The sequence below is a fragment of the Dermacentor andersoni genome, chromosome 1 (assembly GCF_023375885.2).
Source record: "Dermacentor andersoni chromosome 1, qqDerAnde1_hic_scaffold, whole genome shotgun sequence".
Classification (NCBI taxonomy): domain Eukaryota; kingdom Metazoa; phylum Arthropoda; class Arachnida; order Ixodida; family Ixodidae; genus Dermacentor; species Dermacentor andersoni.
In genome coordinates this window covers 117,085,165-117,112,158 of record NC_092814.1, presented here as the reverse complement: position 1 = coordinate 117,112,158, position 26,994 = coordinate 117,085,165, and the positions used below count along the sequence as shown (strand labels likewise).

The 26,994-nt window shown below is 43.2% G+C and overlaps 1 protein-coding gene across 1 annotated transcript in view; it reads right to left on the bottom strand.

Moving 5' to 3' along the window:
- The window catches only part of IntS8 (integrator complex subunit 8), a 108,036-nt gene that overhangs the window by 36,522 nt on the left and 44,520 nt on the right, over positions 1-26,994 (bottom strand). Inside the window, exons 11-12 of the mRNA XM_050191011.3 lie at positions 23,665-23,729; positions 14,399-14,538 (exon numbers count right to left, since the gene is read on the bottom strand). Coding sequence (XP_050046968.1) covers positions 14,399-14,538; positions 23,665-23,729 — 205 coding nt within the window. The remainder of the gene's footprint in view (positions 1-14,398; positions 14,539-23,664; positions 23,730-26,994) is intronic.

Sequence of the window (26,994 nt, the reverse complement as noted above, 5' to 3'; positions counted from 1 at the left end):
GGTCCCGTGCGATGTCACGAGCTGTTTGAGCACAAGCAACAGCGTCACAAGCATATTCTATAACAGCATACGGAGCTGATGAAAGTACCGTATAGTGCGGAATATAGGTCGAGGTTTTTTAAAAAAAATATTACTAAAAGTTCACCCCTCGACTTATATACCGGCCCTTGGCACAACATTAATAGTTGTCTGGCAACATGTAGGAGCGCAGACCGACGCGGCCCAACTCGCGGGCGCCGCGCGGTGCACCCGGAGCTCGAAGACAGGGTGGCGGATTTCGTCCGCGAGCATCGTGCCAGATCTTTACCAGTGACAGCAGAACTCATCCGCATCAAAGCTATTGAGATCGCCCGAGAATCCGGACTGCCCCACGAACAATTCAAGGGTTCCATTTATTGGGTTCGTCGCTTCATACGATGCAAGGGATTCGCCCTTTGACGGCGCACATCAATCTGCCAGAAGCTGCCAGAGGCATACGAGGACAAGCTGGTCAAATTCCAGCGCTGTGGCATCCGTCTCCAGCAGCAGCATGGCTACATGTTGGGACAGATCGGCAACGCTGATAAAACGCCGGTGTGGTTCGACATGCCGTCGCCCACCACAGTGTGCGAACACGGCGCAAAGAAGTCAAGCTTCTTTCTACGGGGAACGAGCATTCGCGCTTCACGGTGATGCTCACGTGTACTGCAGACAGCAGAAAACTGCCCCCATACATAATATTCAAGAGGAAGACGCTGCCGAAAGAGGCTTTGCCGGGGGATGTCATTGCGTGAATGAAAAGGGCTATATGGACGAGGCCCTCATGCTCAATTGAATTAAGACCGTCTGGAATCGGCAACCCGGCGCACATGCTTGTCTTGGATGCCTTTCGCGGGCACTTGACCGCAGGTGTGAAGCAGGCACTCCGCGACGGGAGGACGGAACTCGCCGTCATTCCGGGAGGCATGACGTCAACACTTCAGCCACTGGACGTCGTGCTCAACAAGCCCTTTAAAGACCGTGTCCGTGAACAATATAATCAGTGGATGGCCGGCGACAACCCGATGACCCCAACCGACCAGCTGTGCAGGCCGCCTCTCGCCACTGTGGCCACATGGGTGTCGCTGGCTTGGCGCTCGCTGCCTGACGATATGGTGGTGCGGGTATTCAAGAAGTGTTGCATTAGCAACTCCTTGGATGGCACCGAGGATGACATGTTGTGGGACGCAGCCAGTAAAAGCAGTCGTCTTCGGACGAGAGTTCAGACAGCTTTTAAACGCATGAGCAGGTGACGACTCTGGCGGCACCACTAAATAAAACGAAGTTTTGTGCCTTATAATTTTTACGTTGACTTCTTTGCTTCAATGTAAGGGGGTCGACCTATATTCCACGTCGACCTATATTCCACATTATACGGTAGTGTCTCAAAGGGCGACGTGGGGTGGTGGCCAAACAAGAGATAAAAGGGGGAGAAGCGGGCAGTGTCGTGGCGGGGCGAGTTGTATGCGAATGTCACATAAGCCAAACTTTTGTCCCAATCACGGTGACCTACTGAAACATACATAGATAGCATCGTGACGAGCATGCAGTTGAGGCATCCTGCAAGCCCATTAGTCTGCGGGTGGTAGGCAGTGGTTAGCTTGTGATGTATGAAACAAGAGCAAAGAATATCATCAACAACTTGTGAAAGAAAAGACCGACCACGATCTGTCAGCAGCTGCCGTGGAGCACCGTGGTGGAGGATGATGTCATGAAGCAGGAAGTCAGCAACATCCGAGGTGCAACTGGTTGGCAGTGCCCATGGGATGACGTATCGTGTTGCATAGTCAGTAGCTATGGCAATCCACTTGTTCCCCGAAAGAGAGGTCAGAAATGGTCCAACGAGATCAAGGCCAATGCGGTAGAACGGACTAGTTGGAATGTCGATAGGCTGAAGTGGGCAGGCAGGCTGCAAGGACAGGCAGGACTCGCAACCAGCAATGTACCAGGGCACAGAAGGCCTGGCCAAAAGAACCAACACCACACACGCTCGTATGTACAGGATACTCCGAGGTGGCTGGCTGTTGGGGCATCATGGAGCTGATGGAGAAGAGTAGAACAGAGGGTATTAGGTACTACGAGCAGAAGCTCGGGACCGTTGGAGTTGGTATTGCGATAGTAGAGAATATTGTCGGGGAGCACAACCAGCTGGAGGGTTGGGTCGGAGTGATTAGAGTGTAGACGGTTGATAATAGACCGCAAGTTTGCATCACTGAACTGTTGATTCCGTGTATCACTCAAGTCAGAGATGGCGAAGATGCAGGTCAGAATCATGGGCAGTAGAATCGGGAGGGTCCACGGGATGATGTGATAGGCAATCAGCGTCCTAGTGCATGGCACCGGACTAGTAAAATACATGAAAGCTGTATTCTTGAACCTTTAGCGCCCAGCGACCAAGTCGTCCAGTCGGGTCTTTGAAGGACGAGAGCGAGCACAGCGCATGGTGGTCCGTGATGACAATGGTGCGGCCAATCAAGTAGGGTGGAAGTTTTGTGACTGCCCAAACTAGGGCAAGGCATTCGTGTTCAGTGATCGAGAACTGGCGCTCTGAAGGGGAGAGGAGGCAACTGGCTAGGCGATGATGCGGTCTTGGCGTTGTTGCCACTGTGCAAGAACAGCACCGATGCCATGTCCACTGGCGTCGTTTCGTATTTGTGTTGGCACTGTGGAGTCAAAATGCGCCAAGATGGGAGTAGTAGTAAGCAATCTGGTGAGCATGCCAAAGGCATCGGCTTGTTCAGGACCCCATGAAAATGTGATTTCCTTCTTCAGGAGCTGTGTTAGCGGACGGGCAATGCCAGTGAAATTCTTGACAAAACGTAGGAAGCTCTGGACGTATTTAGTCGAATGCGGAACAGGGAACTGCTTCCCGACACAAATTTTGTCGGGATCAGGTTGGACGCCATGAGAACTCAAACAGTACCCTAGGACAGTAATTATACGATGGCCGAATCAGCACTTCGAAGAGTTCAACTGAAGACCAGCATGTCGGTAAACACCAAGCACTACCAATAGGTGAGTCAGTGGCTCTCAAATAATGGTGAATAAACGACCACATCATCTAGATAACAGAGGCATGTCGACCATTTGTAGCCACGAAGCAGAGAGTCCATTATTCTTTCAAACATGAGGGCATTACGTAAGCCAAAAGGCAAAACTTTAAATTGGAAAATACCATCGGGTGTAACAAATGCAGTCTTTTTGCGGTCCAGACCATCGACAGAAATCTGCCGATATCCTGAGTGGAGGTCAATGAATGAGAAGTAGGTAGACCCGCGAAGACAGTCGAGGGCGTCATTAATCCGTGACAGTGGGTAGGCGTCCTTATGCGTGACTTTGTTCAGGTGACGGTGGTTGACACAGAAACGCAAGCTGCCATCCTACCTCTTTACTAGGACGATAAGTGATGCCCAGGGACTGCAGGAAGGTTCAATGACCTTTTTGATGGGCATCTTGTCGACCTCACGCTGAATCACTTGACGGTCAGCATGGGACATGCGATAAGGTCGTCGTCGAATGGGGCTGGCGTCTCCAGTATGAATTCGATAAGTTACAACGGATTTGTGGCCCAATGGACAATCATCAAAGATGTCACAATAGGAAATCAACAGGTGCTGGAGATCGGCACTGTGTGCAATGATGAGGTCAGGCGCTATCATTCTGTCAAAACTGACATCTGCTGAACTGGATGAGCAGGTGGCCATAGCAGAAGACGAAGAATTGTCTGCAGCAAATGCAGAAATGGCATGCTCATCGAAAGAAGGAACATTGGTCAGAGCCATGCCTATTGGGATAATTTGCGCGCACCAGCTAAAGTTTAAATGGGCAGTGAGACTGTGCTATTACTGACAGTAACGAGAGTGTGGGGAATGGTAATATTTTGGGTCAATAGAACATCAGATATTGGAGCCAACAAGTAATCACCATTGGAAATGGAAGGTAGGGAGGTCAAGTTCACGTACATAACAGCCTGAGGTGGCAGCCGAATGTGATCGAAGGAGCACAAACGCGGTTGACGTGTGGGCGGAGCGTCCAAGTGAAGAGGCAGGTCGAGCTGAAGCACACCACTTCCATAATCAAACAGGGCAGAAAGGGCTGACAGAAAGCACAGGTCAAGGATGAGTTCATGGGAGCACTGCTTGAGCACAGCAAGTAGTACAGTTGTGGAAGGGTTGGCGACACTTACGCATACTGAGCATATTCCAAGTACAGGAAGTGTTCCACCATAGGCAACACGGATTGTTGACAACGTGGCTGGTGTGAGGACCCTCTTCAAGCGATGACGAAGCTCCGAACACATCACAGATATCTGTGCACCCGTGTCCACAAGAGCAGCAATGAGTACAGCGTCCACATTAATGTCTATTAGGTTACGTCTAGTCGGCAGTGTGGTCTGAGGATTTTGTGGACAGGTCATTAATGCAGCGTCACCTCCGGGTGCTGCACTGTCTAGTTTTTCCAAAGGCAGACATTTAATCAGCGACGACGGGCGGTGGAGTTGAGGCAAGCTAGATGATGGACAATGTGAGTGGCGAACGGGACTGGTGTCCACGCGGCGATGGTGAGTGTCTCTATGACATGGTGGGAGCATCATTGCTGGTGGCATGCAAATGTGCGAAGTGAGGTTTGAAACGGTCAGAATTGCTCTCAGGGTGATGGTTACGGGCATAGGGCACATGACGAGGCCAGGAAAATGGCTGTTGCAATAGCGGACGATGTGACCTATACGATGGGAGCTAAAGCAAATAGGCCGGTCATCGGCAGTCCTCCATTCAGGTGGATTGTAACAATGTAACGGGGGCCTCGGGCGTTGAGCATAGGTCAGCCGGGCGTGAAGAAGCATCAGCACACACAGAGTGCACACCAGCGTTGGACAGCTCCTGACGAATGATGCCTTGGACGAGTGGTATCATCGGGGACGTAGACTCAAAGACACTGGAGCATCTGGAAAGAGGAGACATGGCCTCAATTTCACCTTGGACATCCATCTTTGTGACATTCTCCGTGGTGAGCGGTACCTGTGGTGCAGGTATGTCTTCACACGACAATGTTGCTGTCATGTTGGGCAGTCACATGAATTGATGGCCGATGCGTCAGCTTTTGGCGTTCTCAAAACGCTTGCACTCCCGTATGATGGAGTCGACCGTGCTGCAGTCCTTTCAAATGAGCAGATTGAATGCATCATCTGCCATCCCTTTTAAAAAATGTCCCACTTTTTCTGAATCCGTCATGCCATCTTCCACTTTGCGACAAACGGCCAGCACGTCCTATACATAAGAAAGATAGGACTCCGTAGATGTTTGTGTGCATGCCACAAGCGCCTTCTTCGCCGCGGCCGTATGACCAATGGCCTTTCCAAACAGGTCATGCATCTTTTGCTTGTAGGAATCCCAACTTACGATTTCAGCTTCACGATTCCTGAACCAGACCTTTGCCAGCATGACCGCATGACCGTATTGTCCCATCGGTTGTTTTTACTTACACACTCTTATAGGGCCAACCAGTCATCAATATCAACGTCATCGGTTCCTGAAAACATGCCTGGATCTCTATGCTGCGCAAGGACAACCGTTGATGTTGCCGCCACTGAGGAAGAGGCCGCCTCTTCTGCCATTGTGGAGAAATCCAAGCGATGGCTGCTGCGGCGCTCCGTAAGAACGAGTTCTTACCCCACACTTCCACCAAAATGTGACGTAGATAAAGGGTAGGCAAAATTATATTTACAATATATATGCAGAGAAGTCACAGCCAAGATAGCAGGATAACCACAACCACGAACAAGTTCTTTTGATCGTCCTCTCTGTCATCCTGCTGAGCATGTTCTTCAGAATCAGGAATGGCCTGTAACAATATTAACAGACTCGATAACATAATTATCAGCGAACAGACTTATGGTAGAGGAAATTCTGGCTGGGAGGTCATTAAGATATATATAAGAACTGAAGTGGGCCCAGAATGGTGGCCTGTGGGACTCCGGAAAGTACAGGAGAGTTAGAACAGCAGTGGTTATTTGAGAACACAAATTGCTGTCGATTAGTTGAAAGGCTACGTATCCATTTATAAACTAGTTTATCAAGATTTATAAGCAAGAGTTTTAACAGTAGCTTGTTATGGGGGACATTGCCAAAGGCTTTCTCATAATCTAAAATCAATGTGTGAACAGGTATGTTAAGGTCAATATTGGAGCTGATGCCGTTAATAAAAATGGGTAATTGTGTTTCACAAGAAAAAGGTTTTAAAAACCCATGCTGAGATGAAGGGAAAAAATTGTTAGCATGTAGGAAAATCATGATATGAGAGAAAAGAATGTTTGCCATTAGTTTAGGACAAACCAAGTGAGAAAAATAGGTCCATAGTTGAGACAAGAAGATGAACCTTTTTTGAGTACTGGAATAATTTTGCCTACTTTCCGATCCAGCAGCACCACTCCAGAAGACAGTGACTCTTGAAATATGGTAGAGAGAATGACACTTCTAACCTCTTTGGGGTTTTTAAGAACTTTGGAGTTAACACGATCTATTCAAGCATAAGATGACAGCTTAATTAAGAGAATCAATTAATTTCATGATACTGTTAGGTTCAAAAACTGTATCTGGCATTACAGTGCAGTGGAAGTCCAAGAAATATGGGAGGTCACCGTGAGGCTCCTTTGAAAATACAGAACGAAAAGTAGCATTATGTTTTGAAGCGACATCTTCGTCAGGAATAGGGACATCATCTTCATCAAACAATGATATTGATTTCTATGGTTTCACATTAAGAACATTTTAAAATTGGCGGAGGGTGTTATGTAGCAATGAGTGTTCAGTCTTATTGGCGAGTTATTGGAAAGTTTTATCAACGAGTTTGTACTTTGCCCAAACAAGTGAGCTGTTAGTTTGTTTAGCAATTCCTTTTGTTGAGACATTTTAGCATGTTATTAAACGTGGGAAAATATGGACGTTCCGTGATAATTATAACAGGAATGTATAGGTTGCAGCATTTTGTCTTTAAATGCACCCAGCTGTCCAGAACTGAACGCCTAGATATCTGGTCCAAAAAAGGGAACACTAAAATTTGTTAATTTTTCGGTAAATGCGGCATAGTTTCCCTGGTCATAAAGCGTGATTTTCTTTTTTACTTTTTTAGGATGTGCAAGTCCTGAATGATACGAACCATGGATTATAACAGCAAGAAAACTTTGTCAGTTTAAACTCATTTAATGTTTCTCTCATCCATCATACATCCAGCATGAAGGTAACTTTAGGTCTCCCTTTTTAAGCTCGGCAGAAAATTACACTACTGTGTTTTCTTCAGAAAATAATAAATATCTATGCTCAATATTTTGAAATGGAAATAATTGAGATGTAAACTTTTCCCAGAACCTTCCTACCTAACATCATCAGTTTTATGAATCAAGCAAACAACTAGCCCACCTAATAGCATTATTTAAGTTTTCCTTTTATGTCATCTCCTGACATGCTATGCCTCCACTCTTGGTGGCATTCCAGTAAAGTTAATAATCTCTTTCATTGTTCCTTTAAGAAATATATAATATATACAGGGTGTCTACCAAGCTGGCATTTCCAAATTCCCCGAGTTTTCCCGGTTTTCCCCGAGTGCGTTTTCAAAATTTCCTGAATGACACAGAACTCTGTTCGATGTCAAGAGGGGCTGACACCATGTCACCTGATGTTGTCACTTTCTAGTAAGCATGTTAAAAAGAACAAGAACGACTTATTCCAGTTTGAATATTAAGCAGTAGAGTTTATTTTATTCAAAAAGAAAACAGAAGGGAGCAGTTAGTAGAACGCACAGCGAATAAAATATATCCGAAAAAAATAGTAAAACTCATTGCAAATCGAGTCGAACATATTCAAATATGAATAAAAAAAGCAGATGCATGCAGAAACAAATATTTTCGAATATCAGCTATTTCTGTCAACTGATAGCGAGCTCAATGATATGAGACCCCGATTTTGCCACAAGTGAGATTCTCTCTCAGCAGCTGGAAAGTCAATCTCAACTGTCTTGACATATTCTCAGCCTGCGCACAACCCCTCAGCGTTGCGTTTCATTGTTTTAAAAAGTTTATTTCGGTTTGGATGAGGGACCAGGGTGTCTACCAAGTTGAGATTTCCAAATTCCCCGAGTTTTCCAGGTTTTCCCTGAGTGCCTTTGCAAAATTTCCTGAGTGACACAGAACTTTGTTTTATGTCAAGACGGGCTGACACCATGTCGCCCGATGCTGTCACTCTCTAGTAAGCATGCTAAAAAAATAAAAAACGACCTAATCATGTTTAAATAGTGACTTAATCTACTTTGAATATTAAGGAGTAGTGTTTATTTTATTCATAAAGAAAAAAAGAAGCGGGGAGTTAGTAACATGCACAGCGAATAAGATATCTTCGAAAAAAAAAAATGATAAATTCCATTGCAAATCGAGTTGAACATTCTCAAATACTAATAAAACGGAGACGCATACAGGAGCAAACTTTTTAGAATATGCGCTATTTCTATAAACGGATAGCAAGCTCATAGGTATGAGGCCCGAACTTTGTCAAAATTGAAATTCTCTCTCAACAGCTGGTAATTGCCAACCTCAACTGTCCTGACATACTCTCAGCCCCCCAGTTTATTTTGGTTTGGATGAGGGACAACTGCATCTCGACATCAGCCAATACTTTGTTTTTTGAGCTCAAGCTCCTTCGAAGAAGCGGCAACATGCTTCCTTTCATGTATTTCTCAATGCATAGGTCCTTTCTGTTGTCATGCTCCTTCCACCGCGCGTTCGCCTGACAGACCTAATGGTGCAGACAAAGCCCTAATGGTGAAACAAGAAATGAAATTGATTTCATACTTTTTGCCAATCCCAGCATAGTGCAGGATGTAGAAGTGATAGGGAGGGTAAAGTGCAGTGATCATAGGTTAGTGAGGGCTAGGATTCACCTCAATTTGAAGAGAGAAAGAGTAAAATTGGTCAAGAAGAAACAGGTCAACCTAGAGGAAGTAAGGGCAAAAGGAGACAAATTCAGGCTGGCACTTGCAAACAAATATGCAGCCTTACAACAGAGAGATGAAGATGACATAGAGCTAATGAATGAAACCGTAACTAGGCTGGCTTCAGAGGCAGCAATTGAAGTGGGAAGCAAGGCACCAAGGCAACCAGTAGGCAAGCTCTCCCAAGTAAAAAAGGACCTAATAAAGAAACGACAAAAAAAGAGTGTCCAACTCAAGAGATAAGATAGAATTCGCAGAACTGTCAAAACTGATCAACAAGGCGAAAATAAGTGATATTCGAAACTATAACATGAGAAAGACTGAAGAAGCCGTAAAAAATGGATGCAGCCTGAAATCAGTGAGAAAGAAACTTGGCATAGGGCAAACCAAGATGTATGCACTAAAAGATAAGCAGGATAATATCATCAGCAATCTCGAAGATATAGTAAAAGCAGCGGAAGAATTCTGTACTGACCTGTGGAGTAACCAGAGGAGTCAGGATACCTCCATTAGAAACAGTAATGAACAGGATACAGAAACTCCTCCTGTCACTAGCAATGAGGTCAGAAGGGCCTTGCAAGACATGAAACGAGGAAGAGCGGCAGGAGAAGATGGAATAAAAGTCAATTTAATCAAAGATGGAGGAGAAATAATGCTTGGAAAACTGGTGGCTCTTTATACCAAGTGTCTATCGACTGCAAGGCTCCCAGAAAACTGGAAGAATGCAAACATTACACTAATCCACGAAAAGGGAGACGTTAAAGAATAACAAAATTACAGGCCCATTAGCTTACTTCCAGTATTATATAAAATATTCACCAAGACAATCTCCAATAGAATAAGGGCGACACTGGACTCAAGTCTACCAAGGGAACAGGCTGGTTTCAGGAAAGGATACTTTACAATTGATCACACATCCTTGTCATTAATCAGGCAATTGAGAATTCCGCAGAGTACAATAAGCCTCTCTATATGGCTTTCATAGATTACGAAAAAGCATTTGATTCAATAGAGATACCAGCAGTCATAGAGGCATTGTGTAATCAAGGAGTACAGACAGCTTACGTAAATACCCTGGAAAATATCTACAGAGATTTCACAGCCACCTTAATTCTACACAAGTAGGAAGATACTTATAAAGAAAGGGGTCAGACAAGGAGACACAATCTCTCCAATGCTATTCACTGTGTGAGTGGAAGAAGTATTTAAGCTATTAAACTGGGAAGGCTTAGGAGTGAGGATCAACGACGAATATCTCAGCAACCTTTGATTTGTTTCAAAAAGAATATCTTAGGCTCACATTCTGTAAACGACTATTCATAACAAAACTGAAAGATAAATTATGTTTAATATTGCCTTTTTAAAAACTGTTTTACCTGTCTCCTATTTCAGTTCTTTCTTAGTGTTAATACCATTCTTAGTGTTATGAGGAACAGTTCAAGGCACAAGCAGAAATGACACCCTACTAGACGTATTTTGTTTTTGATAAATGAATTCCTTCCATGCTTCTTTTCTCCACTCCCGATCACAAATATGTATACATATAACAAATCCATCACAAGGCAAGTTTGGGTATAGTAAGGGTAGGTGAACATTCATAGTTCAGAACACAAATTCAAACTCACACATTATCAGTATTCAAAAATGAACTATGCAATATTTGCGAATACTTCAAACAAATAAAATACTTCACAACAACGGATTGTTAAAATCTGGTTACTGGTCTCCATTTGTTAAGGAAAATATCACAAATTATCAGAAGTGAAACAACGACGAAAGTTTTGCAGAAGCAAAATGAACCATGCAAGCTTTGTATAGGTTTTAGCAGCGGAAGCCTACATGATGGCTGATTTCTACTTGTGGTCTATCATTTAGTGTTTTTGGCAGTGTATACAGTGCATAAGTCCTTGAGTAGCTTCTAGAAAAGCTAGTTATACAGCAGCAATGCAGCCATTCATTCTTGGAAATTTTGTTCACAGCCAGGCTCTAGAAATGTTAAGCTATTTGAGCAGTTTTTTTTAAATGACAATTAGTGATCTTGTGTTTAAAATTGATTCTTTGTCCCTGATAGCTATTGTTTTGCACTAGACAGTACTGGTATGGTACCTAATTATACCAAAATAAATATTCTTGCTTTAAATACATACAGGTCCATTTGAATGTTCGATACTTACTATTCATATTCAATACATATTCGAAAAAGTTGATACTCACCCATCTCCAGTATACAGAATTGCCTAATATGTCGAACCATCTTTATTGCACAAACGTGCTCATTATAACAGGGTTCGACTGTATTCACGAGATGTTAGGCATGAACCATGTCAGAAAAATTTAACGATCATGTGGCATCAAAAATTTAAGGTGTCCTTATACGGTTGACTTCCATTAATTCAAACCTGACGGGACCGATGAAATCAATTGAATTATCCCACAGATGTAATTAAACAAGATGCAGAAACAATGCCCAAACACAGTGATGCTTCAGTTTAACATGCCTCGGATTTAACACACGTACACTTTTTTTGCATCCAAAGTAGAAAACTAACAAAGAAATGACATTAAGGTTCCTAAACAAAGTAGACATCTAACGAGCACTTGATTTTTTAGCAAGAGAAATGAGCAAGGGCCTAATATGTACTATACCACAGCGATCGGGTTCCTAAAGTCAGCTTCGCCGCAGCACACTCGTGTTAGGCGGTAAAGAATACAAATGTTGCGAAGGCGGCTTTGGTTTTGTGTCCGATAGCACCGCATACGCTATTTTCGGCTCAAGTTTATGAAAAAAATAAAGGAAGGGGGGGGGGGGCGCAATACAATGGGGTAATTACCGTAATTAGACATTGTGATCTATGGCTACTGCTTGAAAATCGCCCTATGGCAGGCCTAAAAAAGGCGTTTTCGACAAGAGATTGACATGTGTTCAACACATTCGTTGTCCCCAAGTTTCGCCAAGACAAACGCTGCCACTAAAGGGGTCGCTATAGGGGTCACCATAGGGGTCAGGTGCATGTGTGCTTAGTGGACAAGTTCGAATTATTCGGCAAAGGCCAATTTGAGAATCGAAATAAGGAAAGTTTGGGCCCATGAAAATGCATTGGTGCAGGCTGGGATCTTTGGTAGGGAGCTAATTAATGCAAAACCTCATTAACTGGAGTCAAATTAATGGAAGTCTACTGTATATAAAGAAACACAATGAAGAAATATTCGGTCAAACTAGATTTGATGATTACATGATCGGAATTGCAAAGAGGTCAATCTCAATACTAGAAGAGGTTTGACAAGCTAGAAATGATATAAAAATGACATATGGGTGGCATAGCCACCTCCAAATTCCTATACTAGCTCCTCATGACATCATGGGAAAAAAAATTAATTATGGGATTTTATGTGACAAAACCACAATTTGATTATGAGGCATGCTGTATTCGGGGGCTCCGGAACAATTTGGACCACCTGGGGATTCTTTAACGCGCACTTAGATGTTTTCATGACATCATAGATTTTGGCACCCTGTGATCTGGGGGCTAGGTAGTCATTATTGAAAATTCCACAGAATATGGAATTCATTCTGCGGAAATAACATTTGGCAAACAGCAATACGAGGGAATACTCATCCAGTCTGAATTCTTTTATATATCTTTTACATGCACACTTTCAAAGACCACTAAAATCAACAATTGCTGAAATCTGTGAGCTCACACAAGGGAGCCAATAGAGCCTGCGAATTTGACCAGTTGTTGGCTTCAAATGGCTACTGAAGATGTGCACGTCACAGGGGTAATAATGCTTCCCTTTAGTACCTGTTAGATGTCTAGGGTAAATCTTCGGACATACAAAAACAATGTATTTCATTGCCCAATACTTCAAGAAAGGTACAATTTTTTCGCTTTCTTAACCTCTTAGAGCTGAAAGAAGAAATGTTATAAAATAATGTTTCCACACATCAGCTCGGTACTGTTTGGCATCACAAATACAGAGAATGGCTGCGAGTGCACTTCACAACAAAAAATATGCAGATCCAACCCACAGCTTAGAATCTATGTGAAGTGAACCTTTCATGAAACAGTTAATAAAATGCTATAACTTCGCCCATTTTCTTCCTGCGGCTTTGTCGTAAAGGAAACTTGTGCACGCATGTGTTCTCCCGTTATGCAATGCGACACATGTGGCGATCATATCAAAGAGCTCGTTGGCATTGGCACAATAGAAGTATATGTGTGATTGTGGCATAATGGTTAGAACATTGGGCTGCTGTGCTGAGGGACAGAAGTTCATTCCCATCACCAAGCATGTAATTAAATTTTATTTGTGACAGCAATTATATGGATACTTCAAGCACATTTCTGCTGTTGCCATGGTCGTGATGTTTCGTGTAAAGTCCAAACATGATAACATCGTTGCCGCGCGCTGTATGCTGTATGTGCAAGTGAAAACTTGCAAGGGTCAGCAGATGACAACAGCTCAATCTCACACGTGTGAGGGAGGAAGGCAGGACAGAAGTAAACCCTTTTCCGTCATGCACGAGCCCCAGGGGTGAGGCGAGGGAGGGAAAGAGGGATGGTTTACTGCGTTGGCTGCTACTTACAGCGTGGCTGCGCAGGTGCCGTATCTTGAACGCAATCTGCGACATGGACAAAGTGCGCACCCGCGCAGGCCTCATCTTCAAAGTGATCTGCGATGTTGGTAAAGTGCGCCTAGTGATGCTAGCCTCGTATGCGTTGTGCTTTCTTTGTTTCATTCGCGTTGAAGCGAGAGATAGCATGAAGGTCAATTAGCTCACTGCTGCTGCCGCGACTCCTCACTCCAGCGTTTTGACCGCAAGTTTCCAAAGTCATTGAGTAAGATGTGTTCCTGTTTACCTATGTGCGCGTGACACCACGCTTGTTAATATAGTTAATAAGCGAATGTTTACAAGTTAATACGGCCGATAAAGTTAAATTAAATTATGGGGTTTTACGTGCCAAAACCACTTTCTGATTATGAGGCACGCCGTAGTGGAAGACTCCGGAAATTTCGACCACCTGGGGTTCTTTAACGTGCACCTAAATCTAAGTACACCGGTGTAATCGGATTTCACCCCCATCAGAATGCGGCCGCCGTGGCCGAGATTCGATCCCGCGACCTCGTGCTCAGCAGCCCAACACCATAGCCACTTTCCATAGCATGGAAAGTGCGGCCGATAAAACTACTATTCTTAGTTCATTAAGCTGTCTACTAATTTGCTATCGCAATAGATGCTTCGCCTTTCAGGCAAAACTGTGACTTTTTGTTCAAAGTGTGAGCTATACGACAAGACAGCAGCACCTAGCAGTCACAGTCAGAAAAGTCTAGGAGGATCCGCAAAAAAAAAGCCTTGCTTTGAAACAAGGAAGCCAAAGCACAATATTGATTCACTGACCAGCAAAGAAGACCCTCTCCACAGGAATCTTTGGTGGGATTTCACCTGGCGGGGTCACCTGCTCTGATGGGAAGTACTTGCACATCACACCTGAGCAGGAGAGTGCTTTGGCTACATCCGTTGAGGTATTGCACAAGTACCTGGAACGTGATGCGAAATTAAATGCAACATTACTTGCACATCACGTGTGACATAGCAGGGCAGATCAACCTTTCCCACTATGAAAAGTGCTGCCATTAAGCTGTGGCTAGGTCTCATCAATCAAGAACTGTTGGACTAATGTTCATATGCTTAGACTGGCCATTATGCAATGCAGTTTGCACACTGTTGTGTGAAATCTCTTGGCTGCTTTAATTAAATAAAATGGCATTACTTTTCTTTTCTTTAATTGAAATGAAAAAGAACACAGTCATAGCACAATGATGATGGCTAGTCCTTTTAGACAACATAACTTGAAAAAGCAAATGAAAAGACCAATGTGAATAATATAAATAAAATTGCAGGGGCCTAACAAGCTGTTGCCACCCACAAAACGAACAGCATCTGACATAATGACAAAAACAGGCGAAATGCTGTTCAGAAATGTATACAGAGCTTGGATTAACAATGGCCGAGACAATTACATGAAAAATTACCTGTTATACACAAAGAAAAAGCCCAGTTTAACCTCATTATAATAAATTTGATTATAGCCATACATGGCCTTAACTGTAAATATTTTACTACAGCTTCAGTATATAGGCCTCGTACACTGTGTCAAGCTTCACATGAAGCACCACTGGTCAGAAGCAGTGCCAATGATAGGCTGTTTGTGAATGCACAGTTGCCTTATGAGAGCATGGGGCCTTGCCATGTGGTTGTGAAATCCAGGCAAAAAATAAGAAAATCCTCTGTATTGCTGTTGTAGTTGCCAGAACAGCTACAGAAAGAATGCTGGAAAAGTTCTGCCAATAAAATCCTATGAGTTTCCTTGAAAATCACACAAAAGTGAAAGAGTGCAGCATTGGTTCACAACTGTCTACAAACAATGTTAATAACACCCATTTATCCCAAAACTGTTGAAGGGTATTTGAAACAATTTTTGTTGTACCTAAGAGTACCATCTAAACATAGAGAGTGTCTCATAGAATTGATGGTATGGTATGGTGAACTTTATTGGGTCTCAAAGAATTGTTGCTTATTTTTATTTATTTTCACATACTGCAGCCCTAAGTGGGCTATAGCAGATGTGGTATTACTACAGTATAAGCTTAGAACAAACAAAAGCACCAGGCACAATGCAGAAATTTCGAAAGGCATATTTCCTAATGACAGAATAAATGAACAGACAGATTAAAAACTCATTTAGTTGTAAAACCACTGGTGAAGCCTAATAAGGAATTCTCACAAGCTACACGTGGTTAAACATTACTCTGCTGCTCTCGAGCCATGGAATATACCATGTTCCCATGGCTGTGTCCTTCTTCATTGAGCACAATGTCATGTGGTGACATGTGCGTTGTCTATTTCCAGTTGACATGAACTGAGCGAAGCGAGTGTTCCTGCATCTCTTTCCATGTGCCGTATATTCTTATCTAACAGCCATACTTCTAAATTTGGGCCTAAATATTTCAGAAAAATATCTGTGTTGGCCACACATTCTTTCTTGCACATGCACACATCAGCTGCAGCCCCGCAGTGGTATCTCCATGCAGTACTAAGATACGTAACGGTCTCCCCTTCGGTTGTTATTGCGGTTGATGATCTTTTGGCTGGAACTTGTCAGCTTAGCAGTCAGAATCTTTACAAGACTTGTTTCCCATTGCCCCAGAGTTTGTTAACATTCTTTTAGCATTTAGCTTGGAAATCTCAGCTCTTCATCATGCAACCTTATGCATGGTGTGACATCTGAGTCAGCCTCCGAGGACAGCTTCACCTCTGAACAACGCAGTATTGGCACGGCTCACAGGCATATTGGTCTCCTCTTAGGTTGCTTCCACAGTCTTCGACTAAGCACAAGAAATTCATATCCCAATGCTGCGCAGCTTGTCCTGTAGCAGTGAATGAATACATCTTCAATCACAAAGGATGGCCATAGGCTTTAGTAGGGAGAAGAGAAAGGGCACGTCGATACTAATATTGACCCTGCGGGCCAGCTTCTACAACAAAGTTTCACACTGCAATTAGAGCACTGCATGTGTCACTTGCGCGGAACAGCCAGTCATTAAAGGCCGCAATTTGCCCGTGAAAGGTAGGGCAGATATGCAGAATGTGGGTTCCCAGGACATGCCCATAAATAACACCTTGGGTCCGCTGGTGCGGTATCGACCCACTAGTTGTTCCCTGTGACCCTCACGTCGCCGTCTTCTAGTTGACGGCTAATTGCAACACCGTAGCAGCATGTATTCTTGTGGTGGTATTCTGGGGAAAATAAGAACACCACCACCTGACAAGGAAGTTACGTTCAACCCATCCCGAGCCAGTAGTGCTTCGCAAGCCCTGGAGGAACTCCAATGATATGTGGACCCTCTGTTCTAGTCTGTACGATCTTCTGGAGTTTGGCGATTCCAGAGTTTCAGTGGAGCTCTTCTCTCTTTTACAGAAGTGTGCTTAGGCAGTGTAATTGCCATTCAGAGACCCATGCGGTGGAGGTGCTCCGGCTTTTCAATTTAAAGCTTCACGAGCTTGAAGCATGTGGTGCCGTAACACGCCTTGGAGGCGAGTATAGGTTGCATCATGATTTGGGCGCACAGCGCAGTACCTATGCAATGGTGGACAATGCGCTTGGTCATGTGGAACAGTTGGTGCCACAGCGGTTCAAGGGACTTGAGCCATGTAGTTGCACCACTCTGTTCCTGAAGAGTAATGCTGCTGAGGATGCACATGACTTCGTCGGGCACTTGTTTAATCTCAGTGATAGCAGGGAAAAGCCACCCTTCACATTCCTCCAGCATTCCTGCCAAAAAATGCGCAGACATTCCTCGCGCGAGGGTACATATTTTATTTATTTATTTACTTCAATAACCTAAAGGCGCTAGTCGGCATTACATAGGGGGGGATTTCAGGTGAGTACATACATATCATTTATAAACAATACAAATCGAAGACAAGAATGCTAACAACAAAACAAGAAAAAAGAAACAGCAAGTTGATTTGAACCAAGGTGTCCAGAATGGCATAGTTAAAAAAAAATCAACCAAATCCATTGAAGCCGAGTATAGACCATTTTGTTAAATAGCCATTAAAACACTGATCATATATACAATGGAAAGAACACTGCATATAGCATACAAGACCGTGTATGAAACGAAGACAGGCAGATACGGGTAAGCAATGTTTTTCATTTTGTAGATAGCCCAAGCGTGCCGAGTGAAATATTGAGGGATTTGATATCTCGGCAATGTTGGACGGCAGGGAGTTCCATTCACTTATACACAATGGTAAAGGTGAATTTTGGTATGTGCTTGTGAAATCTATGTATACCATGGTACCCATGGTCTCTGTTTTTCATATATACTGCACACATTGGTGCGCTGAGCTTTCTTCAGTCCGAAACTGCTTGCAACATACGTGGGCACTATCATATTACCGGAGAAGTACCATACCTTTTTCATCACACACCCTTATGTGCTGTGCAACATCCGAGATCGCCTCCAAGCACGGCTCCATCTTAAAACATGTGCACGAGATGAACCAGATTCCAGCTACTCCAGCTCCACAGCTGCATGCCAGTGACGACGAATGGGGTAGCAAAGGAAGCTAAACTAAAGGCTTCCCAAAGTCATTACATCTTGGTTTTTCAAAGCAGATACAAATTTATTTACTTTTTGCTCGTATGTGGGTCATCTCTACAAAATTCAGGTCCATATTTATGGAAAAAAAAGTGGAGCCGTTACATACGAATACAGTCGGCTATGTTCATTTATGAACGTCAATGCATGTCTGTCAACCCTTTTCAGTTTAGTCAAAAAAATATATTTTGCTGTCCAAGTCCCCAGGACCATAAAACCAATCTTAGTTTCAAAGAAAAAAAAATTGCCTTTGGCAAAAAAATGTGAAAGTCTCCACTGAGCTGAAACCGGTTTTTGTAAATTGCGCAAAAATGCGATTCCAATGAAATTCTAGAAAAAAATATTGTAGCTGTGGGTCTGAAAATTTTTGTGACAGGCTGTGAACAGCGTGCATTGACAAAACGGTATTACCTTGCAGCGTTGGTGTTGTTTAAGAACAAAATTTCAAATACGGCACACTGTTCAATAATGCTCCAATTTTAGATCTGTTGCTCACATGTATAATATTCAGAATTTTCAAAATTTCCCAGTACATTGCAAGATATTAGGTTAACAAGTGTGCTAAATATAATTGCCGAGAGTGACATCAGACGCTAACCAAAAATGCTTAAAAGGCAATGTCTCTAAAAATGCAATGTTCTGAAAATCAATTAAAATAAAAGGCCATCTTCGGTTTTCTTTAAGCTCTCCAGAATTAAAGCCAAGCATGTGTCCCAACTCAATCTGCAAAAACATGTTGCATTATTTTTGCAAGATCGGAGTTATAAAGCCAGAAAAGTGGTCAAATTGACGTTAACACCCTAACCACGGAAATGAACGAGCATGTAGCTATAGTTGCCAGGGTCATTATTTTTAGGCCTTGAATGGGTTCTATTGTAGTCAAGAAACAAGAAATTCACTGCAAAAAAACTAAGAGTTGCTTTAAAGTGCAAATTTGTACACCTGCATATTTGTACCTGTCATAGTTTTGTTCCTGGCGAAAAGAATTATTGGAAAACATCTAGAGGTGTACTCGAGTAGGGTTCTCATACGAAACATTTTATTCAGCCCAAACATACACAGGGTGCGAGACAGGCAGTGGAGTGAGAAAAAGAGAGTGGGTCCAGGGAGAAGTACACAGGCACAAATGCCAGCGTGCCCTGAAGCTGTTATGGGTTTTTTGTTCCTGGTGCAGCATCCTTGCTGTTTTGGTTGCACATGGTTGGTGGAGTGTCTCGCACAATGAGTCAGTGGCGGCCGGAGCAACCGTCGTGGAGTGGCCACCACATGGATATGACCACAACGGTACACAACACTTCTCACACCTAATAGTGCAATGATGGGTGCTAACACCCAGTGTGAAGTTTTCCTTGTTATGCCAGTATCACTGAGCATTGAATTTGTTTTGCTGGCCAATATTTATTGATTCTACTGTATAGACCGGGCATGGAAGAAATTCAATAAATGTCTTTCTACGATGCCCTTATTTCGTACTGATTGTTTTTCTCTCATACAGAAATCTTGGGCTGGGGAAGCATTGCTAAGAAATACTTCTGCTTGATACATTTTCATTACGCTCATTACTGCTGGCCATTAGCTGCACCTATTTCAGCAGTAGTTGAACAGCAGCTTTTATTCCCACACTTGCTTCTTTGGAGATTAGGATGTTCTTGCAACAAGCAATTCGTGGTGCTCTGGGTTGTTGCACGTCCACTGCCACAAGTACCAGGACTGAATTTCAGGCATGGGATGGACGCACTGCCAGTTCTTTGTTTTCATTTCCCTGAAGACTTTCAAGTCCGCACTTGGAAGGTGAATCAACATCGCATTGTGTAGTTTTGCGTTTAGATTGTCTACCATATCTTTCCGACCTTAAAAACTGATGTAACGAGCCCACAGAGGTTGTTTAGGGTTGTGTGGTGCTTGACGACGCCCCCAATTCTATCGCAAGCGTTCTTGCCATGCTCTACTGTGGAAAATAGACATTTCACTGAGACGCATTTGGTCCTTGTAAGTTCGTGGAGCTGGTATCTGATCTTGAAACGGTTTGGTGCGCTGTCACTGACATGCGTGACATGTGCATATAATAGAGAAATGTCCTTGAGCCACCTGTGCACCTTTACGACAGCGTAGAATGTGTGGACAGAATCGTGGGTGGTGTCATCACTAAGAGCGCAAGTGTGTCTTCCTTTTCTAGTGGTGATGACACACGTGAATGCGGAAACTTGGGTTTTTTGCCAATGATATGACTGAACTGGTCCTGGCAGGATGACGGTTCAGTTTCCTGCAAAGTCAAAGTGAAGGAGGACGCAACCTTTCTCAAGGGATTGTTTTGCTTCACTTATGGCTTTGACCTGAATGCATCGAATGTACTTATGAGGCACCCATTTTTTTAAGCACTCTTGAAGGTGTCTCACAAAAGCGTCAGGACACATTTCTTTTTTGATATAATCTCCTTTCTCCCAGGTTGCAAACAAAACTTTCTCTTTTTCTGGGACTCCTAGGTCTGTTGCCTTAAGAATTTGAGGTGTCGAGCATGACTCACACCAGCAAAAAACACTGCGAGGATGGCAGGTCACATAGAGTCAGATCACGAAGGTCTTTGATGCTCCTTATCTGAACAGTGGCCATTTCTAAGGCACATGCACTTAGCTTGGCGTTTGCACAGTACGTGCAGATGCAAACTTCGTGAGTCCGATGCCTGTGTAAGGGTGAGCCACTTTAAACACATGAAATGGTTCATGAATGAACCTGGTCAGTAGCCATTTTGAAACATACTCTTTCTTATCTTTAGTGCTGTAGTTCAGTGCCGCCTGGATGTCTTCTGCACTCAGCCTCGTTCTGGTGTAAAGGTCCAGACTTGACCACACCCCAAGGATGTCTCTGTATTTCCTGTAATGCTGGATGAGGCGCCGAGTTGTGAATGGTATCACCTTTTGAATCAGTTGGTGGGAGGGATTCACTGAGAGCAGTGTCAAGAGGCAGAAACGTTCATGGTATGAATTGCAGGAATTGAATGTGTCCCTCAGGTTGCAGAGCCACTCGTGACACGCGTTGCAGGTTTCAGCCGAAGCACCGGGTTCCTTTCTAGTTCTGTACACTGCAGTAAGGCCAGCAGAAATTGCCCTGGAGACAGCAACCTTGATCTCCACCTTCTTGCGCCTGGTGTATGGCTCCTGACAATGTCATTTCACCTTTGTCAGCCTCTTCACAAGTAATATGATTGTTGAGTGAACTTTAGCTCAACAGCAGTTTGCTTAGGAACAAAAATTTCGTCAGGTTCAGACGCATCTGGAAACTCTACAGCGATATGTTTAAAGTGACTATAGCAGTTCTGACACAGAACATTGGTTTCTCGCCGCAGAGAGCTTCTTCTGGCTTCATTAACAAGGTGATATCCAAATTCTTCACATGCCGAAAGTTCAGCTTATACATAATCTTCTTCGCATGCCTGTCCAGATAATCAGCGCAAGACGCTCACCCTTTGAGCTGTACCACTCAGCCATCAATCTCAGGGGAGTAAACGGTGTGCATGTATACTCACATAGGTTCCTCAGTAGAGGACTGCCAGATAGTCTATGAGGGACGGCCATTAAAGCTGCCTTTTGTTGCGACTTCAACCTTTCTAAAGTGTATAGACCAGTCTTCTCTCTCTTTTTATATTTGCCCTTTCCTACAGTGTGGACCAATGCAGTGTTAGAGCTGCATGAGCACCACCTGTACCGCCACGCCCAATCTGCGTAATTAGATTACTGCCATGCCATGTAGTGATAAACATCTGCTATCAGATCCATTCCGAATTTGTATATGCACACTGTTCATAGTGTGCTACCAAATTTTTTCAGACCCTCAGCTACAAGTTTTTTTTTTTTTTGGGGGGGGGGGGGATCTCATTGGAATCTCATTTCCGTGCAATTCGCAAAAACTGGTTCCAGCTCAGTGGAGACTTCCGAACTTCTTTGGCGAAGGCAGAATTCTTTTTCGCAGAACTAAGATTGGTTTCGTGGTCCTGGGGACTCGCACAGTAAAACATATTTTTGGGGGGCAAAATTAAAAGGGGTCGGCAGACATGCACCGACGTTCTTAACTGAACTCACCCAAGTAGTTTTTCTAATTTCTGCAGTGATGATGGCTTCAAAATGAAGCTTAACTGCAAATATTGCATTTTCTACAGTGTGCAGTTGCTGCAGTTTACTCCTTGTACACATATACAGCACAAAAACAAAAGTGCTGGTGTCACTCATATTTCTGTCACTAGAAAAAAAAAGGGCATTGTTGCACCAATGTTTGCACCTCTGCATCTCACTGGCGGCCATAACAACTGAACTACCATATATATTTGTATAAGGGCTGCCCTCATCTACGAGCCGCACTCCCCCTTTGGAGGGCAAAATTTTGGGAAAAAATTCAAAACGTCCTGCCGAAAAGCAAAGTTAGTTCCGTTGCCGCTAGATGATACTAGTTGCTTTTCCGTCGACGCCACTAAGGCCAGCACCACCATGCCATTATTTCTTTGTGTGATGCATCGTCTTGGCTGTGTTGGCAGTGTTTACAGACAGTGCCTCTAGTGAAGGGAGCCCTGTTTGGCTCAATGCTGGTCATAGACAATGGGCCGGCATTTGAGGTTGTTTACTGCAGCGTTATGTCATTTGCGCCTTTCTTACCCTCTGTTACAGTTGAAGACATTTAGTGCAAAACAGTGCAAACAACCTTTAGCGGGCCGTCATAGGCCTGATTCGTGTAAGGACCACACCCAGACAAGATTCTAGAAAAAGAAGTGCAGCCCTTATGTGAGTACATATGGTATTGTTAACCTTTGTCACATCCTTTCTCACCCCCTCTCATTGCTCTGTGTATCCCAACAAGTCTACTAAGAGCCAAGCTTACTGGAAGAGTCCCTTTCTGAAATTATTTTTCTCACTTGTACGCACAAATGCAAGAGTAAATTTAAACGTCCTCAGTAGACAATCTGCATTCTCAGGTGGAAGCGCAGCAGTGGTTTGGGGAAATGCCTATTTTTGTTGCATATGTGTTTTTATTTTTACAGGTACACAAATTACTATGCATACATATACTATTGAAAAAAAGAAAGCTTAATAAAGTGTAACACCTGAAGTAAACCTGTTGACACTGCATGGTAGGCCAATTAGATTACTCACCCATGCTACATAGAACGGGCAGAGGCAAGTGAACACGCAAGGAGAAGCACCACTGCAATCTGCAGCGATGCAGATGTTTAAAACCTAATAAATTACACGGTTTAAGCATAACACTTAAAATTAGCTCTTGATGATTACAAGTACCTACCCTACACACCACCATCAAAATCATTTCAGAGTCTTTTTGATGCTGGTCTATGTGCCTTATGTACTAATACACAACACTTCTTGCTCTTTAATAGCCCCAACAAAGTTCCATTATTTTATAACACTACTGTTCAATAACAATGAGGTTCAAGTGTTTTAAATTATCTGAAACAAAGACAAGCAATGAGAAAAAAAAAGCGTGCTCACATACCCTACGAAATTCCTCAAAAAGTCCATTTGTTTTTCGTTCAGTGTTGGGATAACAGCATTCAATGCCTGGTAAAAAGAAAGAAAGAAAAAAAAGAAAACAGTAAAAAGTTGTCAACAATTTACATTAAAAAGTATAATCACCTTATGAGTAAACACATTTCTATTTTATGGTTTCAAGTGATACCAAAATAAACTAAGAATATTAATGTCATTGAGATTTGTATTGAAACTCAAACTTAAATGGGCCCTGAACTACTTTTTATCGAAGTTGAGGAATGCATTTGAAGTTAAAATAGACTATTTCAGAAATACTTTGCTGCAAGTACTTCAACGCGTTCAGAGAAGCGGAGTTATTGGCAATGAAATGTCGTGTACGATCCCGTTCGCTGCGCTCCCTTTCCTTCCTCAATGCCTTGCATTGCGAAGGTTACGGCGGAGTGGAGAGTGCCCACAACGCTCCGCCTAATGACTGTCACCGTGGCGCACAGTTTAAATATGATTTTGGATGTTCACATAGATGCCACTACCTCGGATTTTGGCATCTACGACGCGCCAAATGTAGCCAAATACGGTTGTCCTCAGCAAGCTGCAGTGTACTCAGCCAGTGAACTTGTTGCAGCACCCCGCAGTGGCCGCGGTATCTACGCTATGTAGCAGACCTTAGCTACGTGAAGCTGCGGTACATATGTGTAGTGCTTGCTTTGTGCATGAACGGGGCTTGAGTGCACACTTGCGCTCATATGCTCTAGGTTGGCTGCGCTACGTGGTGTGGACAGGCTTTGTCCTGCACCAGCTTAATCGATGAATAGTGGCCACATCCAACTTGCACATTTTGAAATACTATCAATAGCTCAATACGAAGTGAAGTCTGCCAAAGCGTCTAACCAGGAGCGGCAAGGAGTGAGCGCACACTGGCAAGCATGAGTATCGTCTCACCTAAAGTTTTGCGTGTCTCGAGGCTAGTTGACCGTTCAAAACTAGTCGAAATTACCGAGGCCCGACGGCTATGACAGCAATAAACAGGGTGGCGAAAGTTTAATTCCCACACAGACGGCCGCGGCCAAGCATGACCAGATGATAGTTGACTTTTTCCCGAAGTAATTATTATTGAAATTCGAAAGCAGATTTTTGCTTACTTCAGCCTGTTTATTAAGCTGCATCAATAAATATACACAGCAACAGCAGCAAGAAGTACCCTGATCCAAACACCCTTCTTGATTAATGTCAGCTATTGGAAAACAGCAGCTGGATATGGGAATTTACTATATTAATAAATGATGCATCCAGAAAAGAGTGAGAAGCAGGCTTCTGTTGAAAAGAGAGCATTTAAGAAAAATGTGATTACATGCTCCGCTTGCAAGCTCCACGCACTGTGAGCGACTGCAAAATTTGCCTGAGATGTTCACAGCAGTGTATGCTATCCAAGAACTGTGTTTTTTCACCAAAACTAAGGGGTAGTTCAGGACCCCTTTATATTTACAAAAAGAGCCACATGTGAGAAAAGCTTGCAATGGCTGGAATGCTAGATGGTGAGTTAGGATGGTAGACAGGCGAGTGTCGGAAGTTATTAATATGTGTCATGTAAAGCAAGGGATATTTTCCTGAGGCTTGCAAAGTTCTTTTCTTCACATGGCAATGATAATTGACTGCTTCCACTAAAACACCTTTAAATGATACCTCCAAATAATGTTGCTCCTATTGAGTAGAATATTGGAAATCACTACTGAACATTTCAGCATGTTCCAGTCACAAATATTGCCCACTAAATAGATGTAAAAACTAATTACCTAATAATGATGACGATGATGATGATAAAGAGAATGGATTATTTCCACAAACAAACATAGGATTGTGGGGTAAATGAGCGGCACAAAGTTACTAAAAGGCAACTTGACAAGCCCTAAACTTCCAGACAGCTGTAGCAGGACAGAAAAATATATTGTGAGCATAGTGTTTGTAAAAACTGTATACGTCACTGACAAGGAAACAGTACGATAAGACATACAATTATGTACAATAATATAATACACAATACAGTCAAAACTCGCAATAACAAAATCCCGAGACAACAAAATTCTCACAACAACGAAATATTTTCATATCCCCGACGAACGCCCATAGGATTATCAAATTATTATCCTATAAACTTGTGTTCTTTTAAAATGGTAGGGCACATTGGTGCATCTTCAGGACAAGGTCTGAATATACTAAACCCCGTTTTTTGGGGAAAGACCACAGCGACTTTTTCTTCAGTGGAGAAACGAAAGCCGTTTTCGGCTACTCATTGTGCTAGTTTATTTAAGAGAATTTGAACTTGTCGTTTACTGGTTACTATGTTAGATCCTCAGCACGCAATTTGTAGAACATCAACGTATAATGAATGCATGAGAGAAGATGGAATTATTTTATTTACGGAGTTCATTTTCACCCCGAACAGAGTTGCGCTTAGTATACATCCCTACATCCCTGTGGCACACCATTTTCCTGGACGAATATGCGTGAAAATGCTGTTCCCAGATGGTCTTAAGATGTTCGATCACACATAAAGTCAGCTAGACATTTGAGCATTTTTCCATGGATCCCTAGATCCACCAGATCTCTTAATATGCCAAATCAGCAAGCGGTGTTGTGCGCCTTTTCATGTTCCAGTCGGACAATGTGATCAGTTGTTGAGCAGTTCTTTTTATAACTGCATTGGTGAATGTCTAGTATATTTTGTGTTTGAAGAATGAATGTCAGTTTTGTATTTAGGATGCTTTCATAGGATTTTGATAAACAGCTTGTGAGGGCAATGGGCCGGTAGCTGCTGGGAGGTGTAGGCGGCTTTCCGGCTTTCAGGAAAGGTACAATGATTGCGGTTTTCCATGATTTTGGTATTATGCCTGTATCCCATATTTTGCTGAAGTCTAACAGAGCTTTTACAGACACAAGTGAAAGGTGACAAACATTGAATAATGAATGCAGTCATGGCCAACTGCCATTTCTTTGCCACGGAAAGTACCCTGTTTAATTCTTGAAGTGCTGGGGTGCATTGTAGGGTTCATTTGATGTCCTTGTTATGGGCAATCTCTGTTTCACTGCAGACTATTTGTACTTTTGAAATGCATCAGAGTAGTTCGCTGAGCTAGAAACATTATCAAAGTGTTCACCTAGTATATCAGCTTGTTCTTGTAGGGTTGTCCGATTGCCTGGAGCTGTAAGTGAAGGCACTGTATAGGATGAACAGTCTCCTCTGAACTTCCTCAGCTGATCCCACGACATTTTTGGATGCGACTGAACTATTCATTGAGCACACACAATTCCTGCCAAGATGACTTTTCCACATGCCTCC